The 8,709-nt window shown below is 42.7% G+C and overlaps 1 protein-coding gene, 1 long non-coding RNA gene and 1 pseudogene across 6 annotated transcripts in view; 2 read left to right on the plus strand and 1 right to left on the minus strand.

Moving 5' to 3' along the window:
* The window catches only part of LOC147030739 (general transcription factor IIH subunit 4-like), a 76,198-nt gene extending 68,933 nt beyond the window's left edge, over nt 1-7,265 (plus strand). For all 5 annotated transcript variants that reach the window (XM_085875100.1, XM_085875104.1, XM_085875103.1 and 2 more), the window contains one exon: nt 6,854-7,265. In XM_085875100.1, the coding sequence (XP_085731226.1) occupies nt 6,854-7,023 (170 nt within the window). In that variant the 3' untranslated portion in view covers nt 7,024-7,265. The remainder of the gene's footprint in view (nt 1-6,853) is intronic.
* LOC147030741 (uncharacterized) lies at nt 906-2,711 on the plus strand (annotated as a pseudogene).
* On the minus strand, nt 6,285-8,368 carry LOC147030742 (uncharacterized). The gene is made up of 2 exons (XR_015056495.1): nt 7,323-8,368; nt 6,285-6,998 (listed from the first exon to the last, which is right to left on the minus strand). It is a non-coding gene; the product is annotated as an uncharacterized LOC147030742 (long non-coding RNA).
* Nucleotides 8,369-8,709: the final 341 nt, after the last annotated feature.

Genomic DNA, 8,709 nt, shown 5'->3' on the forward strand with positions numbered 1-8,709 from the left:
ATTAGACGTATTGTCCGATGTATATTCCAAGTTTCAGCTCGTTTCAATGAATAGCTTTTGAGATACAAGCAACGACACATTTCAGACGGACGGATGGACAGACACCAAAGTGAATTTCGAGCTTTTTCGTTAACTCAAGAATGAGGACATGGACGTTGCTGAAATTTGGAACATATTACCTCGACGTACAAAGGATTTAGTTCTGAAATTTGCAGCCCATTTCGTCCAGTATAAGCCGAGAAATGAATTTTCAGTCCCTGTGTTTAAGTTGCATACAGATAGTTGAGGAGGAAGATAGGGGTCCCATGCACCCCCATGATACATTTTTTTAACCTGCATTTTTACAATCCCTGAGGTGCGTGGGAACAGAATTTCCTTTGTTCCCATTCCAAAAAATGTCCCAAGTGGGTCGTTTCGCCTTTTTTTTGTCCGCCATCTTAGATTTCTTGGGACGGAAAAGTCAAGGGAAGGGGTAATATTAAGGACCTTTTCGCATTGAAAGAAATTGGTTCCAGGTACAAATTAGGTATCATTGGGAAGGGTATGACCTGCACTATCAAAAGAACCCATCAATTATTCAATTAGGGCATCGATGACGTCATCAGGGGTCAAACTGTCACATTAAAGGGCCACTAAGTCAAATTTCACGCCCATCCTCTTTGTCATCCACCCTGCACCTAAGTGGATGAATCTTTTGGATTCTACTTTGCTTGAAGGAAAGTGTATATGTTTCGGCAGTTTTAAAAATTCTAAAACAAATTATTTAACTTCAGTACAACATCATTTACCCTTTCCACAAAACACCGAAAATATTGAGAAAATGCGGTTCTGTATTGAGTTTACTGTGTGAGTGTGTCCTTCGCATACGAATGATTAATTTCACTGTTTATTTATAGTTTATGGCTATGGCTATTAACATTTTTTGTTCCAGGTGAGGCCATTGTAACGACCTTAACGCTTTCGTGGTGGTGTTAAATTTCGTCAACTGACAGTGTTGTCTTTTTTTTGTTACAGGACGTGCAGACAACTGTGATTTTGATTAATGTTTTAGTGGTTGTATTGAATATCTGCTGGCATGCATACCTGCTTGGAGCTGTAGTTTATTGGTGGTGGATAATTTTCTTTTTTCAGGTAACACCTATTCTGGATTCGTGCTCCAGTGGTGGTAGTGCACACTTAGTTGTCGTTAACTGGTGGTGGTGGCTTCATGCCAAAGGCAAAGAAACGCCGAACTGATCATGGTTGCAATTTAGAGTAACTGCAGATGCCTCCTCCTGTATGTATTTTACATGTGAGTGGCATACAGCATGGTGAATTTATACCACTACACAATATAAGGGGTCCTCCCCAGGAAAAGCTTGAGATGTTACATAATCTTCGTGAGAAACGGCTCCTTAAGTCTCATGATTCACTCGCTCGTATGGAAGCTGTGTGTAGGTTAATTCCAGACAATCTTGATGGTCTGGACCTAGATATCACAGTCTATCATCGGGGATGCTATCAAGCCTTTACCAAACATCAGGATCGTTTGAAATGTGTCGTACCAGACGATGAACCCTCAACAATTCGATCCCCTCGTAAACCATCGACCTCTTCCAAGAACATTTTTCCACCAGAATGTATTTTCTGTGAAATGCTTGAGACGAAAGTTTCCGGAAGGACTGAGCGTTGTGTCCAGTTTGCATCTTTCAAGGGAAAGGAAGCAGCTTGGACTCGTATTGAATCCCAAGCCCTAGAAATAGGAGACAATCGTTTACATTGCAAGGTGGCAGGCAAAGATTAGTTTGCAAGAGAGGCTCATTTCCATAAATCCTGTCATAGTTCATTCAAACTGAGACATGTGAATTATTTACGTGATCAAGCCAACAGAAGTATTGAAAACAAGCAAGATGAAAAGCTTGAAGCTCATCAAAGCTCATTTAATGTAGTTCTGGATTTTATACGTGAGAGGGTAATTGGGCAGAAGGAGGTCGTGCAACTTGGAACACTCCGCCACCTATATGTCCAAGAACTTGAACGCTGTGGATTTCCAAATCCAGTGTTCAGAAGTGATAAGCTGAAGACCCGACTTCAAAGACACGAAATCAATGAGTGCATTGCTTTCACAAAAGTGTTTCCTGGGGACAGGGGATGCATAACCGACAACCTGGTGTACAGCACAAGCATATCTTTTGCGGAAGCAGTTACTTCTGCATATAGGCTTGGTTCCAAAGACAAGTTTGAGGATGTTGCCTTGCACTTGCACAGTGTTCTTCAGGGGATGTTCAACGAGTGAACACCACTTCCTTGGCCTCCTAGAGCTGATGAGCTGGATGCCAGGGTATCAGAAGAATACCTCCCAACAGACCTGGTGAAGTTCCTGTCGACTCTTATCCTGGGTGAAGCAGATGTGGAAAAGTCTGAAAAGAGCCGACGTCTGGTGCTTTCAGTAGCTCAGGTGAGTTTTAACGACGAACTGTGCTGTGACGAACGGAGAGTGGAAGTTATCCAAACACATCCTCCTTTGCAGCACCATATGCCACCAATATCAAAGCAAGCAGCTAACCAATATACTTCATAGATTGGGTCACTGTGAGTCCTTGGCTTTCACCTTGGCTTGGAAGTTGAGACAGCACTGGCGGAAGCCATCGGCGATGTTTCCTGTTCTCTCACTCCCCAAATTGCTACTGGTGAAGACAACGAAGTTTTTCATGTTGAGTGGGACAACTTAAACAAAATAACCACAAATGTCCATGGTTCAAACGTGGTGAACAGCACTGGAGGGATCATGATACAGGAGGTGAAACCAAACACTGACTTTGCCGACAAAGACAGAACTCTCCCACTCAAGCAGCGGAATAAGACTCCTTGTTTTGAAGTTGGAACCCCACCAACATTGCCCCCTTTTCATATTTATGGTCGAGTTGGGCCCAAGTTTCCAACAGGGGCAAAGTTCAGTCCACCCATCGAAAACGATAAGTTGTACTCAGAGTGCATCCAAGAGTACCGTTTGTGGTGACTTATGCGAATGGTCACTGGCAGTAAAGAAACACAACTCGTCCCTGGATTTGGTGGCTTCATCTCAGCTACTGGCAAAAACCATCTCGAAAGTCGACCATTGACTATTTCAACCCTATCAATCAGCCGTTCACTGAATATTCCGTAATCAGGGAGTTGTTGAAGCGTTCGGAAGATGCTACGCTGGAGGTTGGCCAGAAGTATGTTCTTAGCACTGATGTGGATTTTTTAAACCCACTTTGTTGTGATCGTTGTCCTCCTGAAGGATTCTAACTGGCCGATTGTGGAATCCTATTTGACTTCAGGCAGAGTTTAATGTTTGTCCGATTTGGTGATAAAATCCTACATAAAACCCTATCGACACTGATAAAACTGATGTCCACACAAGTCCTTCCTTGTGAAACAATTTATTTTCTAATTATACACCATACACTTCTCACCCTTGTACAATGAACTTTAGAATCCCCATTGATTGCAATATTATTTGGTTCTATTTCATTTATTCTTACTTTAATTAACAGTTAGATGAACCCGATTCAATTCACTTCCACATTGCATTAGAGAGTTTTATTCGAATTTGGTACTTGGTCAGTTCCAAGGAGCACAAGCCACTGAGATACTATACTTTCTCAGGAACTTGCACTGAAACAATTTTACATTTCAAAGCATTTTATACTTTCATGAGAGAGTGGTTGGGGCTATTCAACCCAGACTGTAGACGTGTCCTTTCGACGAAAAGCCACTTCGTACATTTTTAAGCAAAGGTTCGTTTGTTATCAGCTCGGTCACTCTGCTCCAGAACAACACATTTCTTAACATTTAGGGCAAAAGTCTTTTGGCCAAAAATGACAGCCAATTCAACTTGCAGCATAAAAGTTACATTTCTAAAACTCCATCTGTTACAATTTAGAATACATTAATATAAATTTTTCCCCCACAGCACTTTTGACCTTGGAGGTTGCATGAAAGCACTCCCCCTCATTTGGAAGTTTCCAGAAGAATACAAGAATACTTTTACCATAACAAAAAGGCAGAGAAAACAAATATGTGTCAAACTGCAATTTCACAGGAAACTTATTACAAAAATTCCTTTTTTTCAATATTTTCGGTGTTTTTGTGGAAAGGGTAAATGATGTTGTACTGAAGTTAAATAATTTGTTTTAGAATTTAAAAAATTGCCTATACATGCACACTTTCCTTCAAGCAAAGTAGAATCCAAAAGATTCATCCACTGAGGTGCAGGGTGGATGACAAAGAGGATGGGCGTGAAATTTGACTTGGTGGCCCTTTAACGTGACCTTTTGACCCCTGATGACGTCATCGATGCCCTAATTGAATAATTGACAGGTTCTTGTGAGAGTGCAGGGCATACCCTTTCTAATGATACCTAATTTGTACCTGTAACTAATTTCTTTCTATGCGAAAAGGTCCTTTATATTACCCCTTCCCTTTACTTTTGCATCCCAAGAAATCCAAGATGGCGGACAAAAAAAAAAACGGCTAAACGACCCACATGGGACATTTTTTTGGAATGGGAACAAAGGAAATTCTGTTCCCACGCACCTCAGGGATTGTAAAAATGAAGGTTAAAAAAAATCTATCATGGGGGTGCATGGGACCCCTATCTTCCTACTGGACTAAGAAACCGTCTCATATAAAGGGGGGGGTGGCACTGGTGGGGGAGCGCTTTGCACCTCCCTTAATAAGGAAATCAAGGGCCAAAAGGGGTGGGTGGGACTATGACTGTCAATCAGCCTGAAGGGGGTGGGGCCGCTACACATTTGTATGGGTGTGGTTAATGGTGGAATATTACATCCAGTCCGCCAACAGAAAACTATTTTCAAGTCTGTCTACTTCATTTGTGACCATTGTTCAGTGTTCACATCTTTGTGTTCTTCAGTTCATGTTCAACTGGCAGTTTTAATGATGACATTTCATCATGCAATCAAAATAAAATTATCCAGAATGTAAATACTTTTTTTTTTCTTCAAAAGTACAGAAACTAGAAATAAACATTTTTTTTTATGTAAAAGGATGTAGGGATGTGACTCCAGAATGTGTGTAAACAAGGTAGGGATGGTGACGAGAAATTATCACGTGGAGCCATCTATCCATATTTGTTTGAATAATGGTTGTGCCTGTAAATGACCCTGTACATCTCTGTCGATTTGGGTTATTGTGTTATTATTTCACTGGTCGATTCGTACGCAGAAACAATCAACACAATCATTGTTAATGGATGCAGGAATGGGCAGGCAACAACAATTATTCAAAGAAAAATATCGGGATGGTTTCACATGATTTCTTGTGACCATCCTTTCCTTGTTTACATGTTTTAGCAAGCCATCCCAACAGCCTTTAAAATTACAAAATTGTTTTTAATCTCCACCACTGAAGGAAAAAGGAGGTTATGTTTTCACACGTTTCTGTTGGGTAGTCGATCTAGTCGAAAAAAAAAAATCTCAAATTTTTTTTTGTGAGATTTTTTTTTCTACCCTAATTATCAGTATTTCCATCGATATGTCTGTCTGTCCCTCTGTTCGGTCCAGTGCTCCGTTAATGCAATGGTGATTTCGATGAAACTTGGTTGGTAGGTTCATACCATGACCTAGTTGTGTGCAAATGAGAACCGTTGCTATGGACCCCTCCGTTGCCGAGCAACGGCTGAAAAACCTCAATGTGGGGGTATTTTAACAAAAAAAACAATCTGCAGCATTAACCCTTGAAGCTAGAATCATGAATTTTCTTGTGCTTAATCCTCAGGTCATTCCCCATCGAACGGGCCCATCGCGTCAGGTTATATTGGGTAGTCGACTACCCATGTCCGCCTACCGGCTTGTCTGTCTGTCTGATTGTGTGCAGGAAATCTCAAAAAGTTGTGGACATGTTGGGTGTGTGACAAGGATGAATTGATTCAACTCTGGTGAAGATCCGAATCCAGATTAGGATACAATAATTAAGGAGCCTGGTGTTGGCGCAGTGGTTTGGGCAGCGGCTTGGGATCCAAAAGGTCCTGAGTTCAATCCCCGTTGGCCACTGAATTAATACACCAGGGGGTTGACTCAGCCTGTCATCCTTCCGAGGTCGGCGAACTGAGTACCAGTTTACTGGGCCGGTGTATACCCCGGTTAAAATAGGTGTACCATATCCCTGTGTCGTAAGAGGTGACCAGGGTTGCGTCAGGAAGGGCATCCGGCGTAAAACATGTGCCAAATCACTATGCGGATCATATGGATAATCTGCTGTGGCGACCCCGAAAGGGACCAGCCGAAAGAAGAAGAAGAAGATTAGGATACAATAATTATTTAATTTTTTTTTTAAGTGATTCTTCACCATTGAGAGATAGGGCCAAAAACGATATAGTACTGTATTGCATGATATTTCAAAAATGTATGAGGCCCAATATGCTCTCGTGGATCAGCCATTACGTGGTGGAGGTATGCGCTTCACCGAGTACCCTTCCAGTTATTACTTGTAATTGCATATAATTTGATTCATATTTGGTTGACTTCTATACATTTTTGAACTGCTGGACAAAATGAGTTGAAAACTGGTGGTTGTCCCATACTCAGGGTGTGCACGGGAATATTTTAGGCAGTAAAATAAATCTTCGGGTAAGGGAAGGTCCCCATTTCTCTCTGTGTAAATATGGATCAAATCGCGTTGCCTGGTCGAAGCCAGTGTTACGAGTGAAACGAAAATACACCATTGACGTCGTCGTCTTAAGTGGAACTAACCCCTCTCTAAGGATAGCTTCTTTGCTCGTGTCGTAAAGATATGCTGGGAAACATATCAATATTCTGCTTTATTACTGTACAATAAGTTATCTGACAATGTAATGTTCTCTTTATTCCAGGCGTGCTCTACAACCAGTTCCTTTCCCAGTCCGATTACGATGTTCTGCATGAACGAGCCATGGACCGTGGTGTTCTGCTGTCGGAGAACTCCACGCGGCGCGTCCTCGTCGTCACGCCCGACGGCCATGCTGATCTCAAGCGCTTCTGGAAAAGGCAGAAAAACAACTGATGGGAGAGGAAAGAATAATATAACATTGAATGAATGAAAAATTTAATTGCATCCCCTTTTTCATTCATCTTCCCTTCAACCCACTTGTCCATCTTTTATTTTCACTTCTCTTGTTACTTTGTATAAAACGAATAAAAATGACTGTTTACAATTAATATTTTGATCAGTCCTCATTTTTATGAATGACAAAACTTTACAAATAAGACGAGAGGATTAATATAACGCTCAAGTTTTGTGACGTAATTGACGAGGGTAGTTCAAGGTTGACGTGGGGGGTTCGGACGAGAAAAATGAAGTACCAGGATGTTGAAACCTCACCTACTTGTCAAGGTATTCCCCTGACACACGAACACACTTGTCCCATCGATGTGGTAATCCCTTGATGCCATCTACATCGAATCCTTTGGGACGGGTACACAGCCATTTCAGCACGCGTGCTTTGATGTCTTCTCGATCGGTAAACTTGGTGCCCCCCAGATGTTCTTTGAGTGGTCCGAAGAGATGAAAATCACTGGGTGACAAATCCGGACTGCATGGGGGATGACAAAGGACTTCCCAACCCATCTCCACGAGAGTTTCAGGGTTCCCGTTGGCCGTATAAGGACGAACATTGTCATGCAGTAAAGTCACTCCCTGAGACGGTGTACCTGGTCAGAGTCTGCATATTTCTCGTCTCACTTCATTGCGTAACAAGTCCATGTGGTGCTGCACGCTGATGGTTTCACCACGTTCAAGAAATACCACGTGTATTAAACCGTTCAAGTACCAAAACACCATCGCCATCAACTTTCTGGCCGATGGCCGAACCCTAACTTTATTTTCTGGTGGGGAACAAGACCTCCCGTCCTCCCCGGTGCCTCGCTTTGGCTCTGGCACCAAATGATGGACTCAGGTGTCATCGCGCATCACAACCCTTTTGAGAAAATCATCTCCCTCCCTGCGGTAGCGTTCCAGGAGCTCGGTCGCAGTGGCCACCCGAGTTGCCTTCTGCTCAAACGTCAGGTGCTTCGGTTCCCACGTCGCAGTCACCTTGTGAAGTTTCAATTGGCAATTCATGATTGTTGCTGCACTTCCAATGCTGACGTCCAATTCTTCGGCAATTTCACGGATAGTAAGTAATCCGACGATTATCTGAGACCAAGCGTTTGGCACGTTTAACGTTTGCTCGGGTCACGGCAGTTGGTCGCTTGTAAGAGGGCTCAAGGTCGCTCACCATTTCACAACCACCTTTAAACTCGCTGCACCACTTAAACACGCAACTCCGAGAAAGACGTGAATCACCGAATTGTTCACAGTCTCATGTTAATTTCAGCTGCTTTGATGTTCTCCTTCACGAGGAACTTGATGACGCACCTCTGTTCCGAAGCGCACGTGCTCACGTCGGCATCCATCTTGATTTTGGCCAAAATGCTTTTGACGAAGGGGATGTCCTTTCCGTTGACGACTACACCACCATGGCCGCTGAAAAGGGTGAATCGAACGTCTTCACTCGTGCTGGGGTCGTCGAGGCCGACGCGCCGGTAATAGTTGGATTACGTGAAATAAACTGCAGTAAACGGCGTCCTTCCCTTTTTTAATTACCGAACTTCTCTTCTGTGAAGCAAAACATTGATGGAATCTGTTCTTTTCAGAGCGTTAAGTTTGATTCGGTTTTTGGCGCCATGACGGTATACATTGCAGTAGTGA

The sequence above is a fragment of the Eptatretus burgeri genome, chromosome 3, assembly GCF_056783735.1.
Source record: "Eptatretus burgeri isolate ZD-2024b chromosome 3, Ebu_testis_v1, whole genome shotgun sequence".
NCBI lineage: Eukaryota > Metazoa > Chordata > Myxini > Myxiniformes > Myxinidae > Eptatretus > Eptatretus burgeri.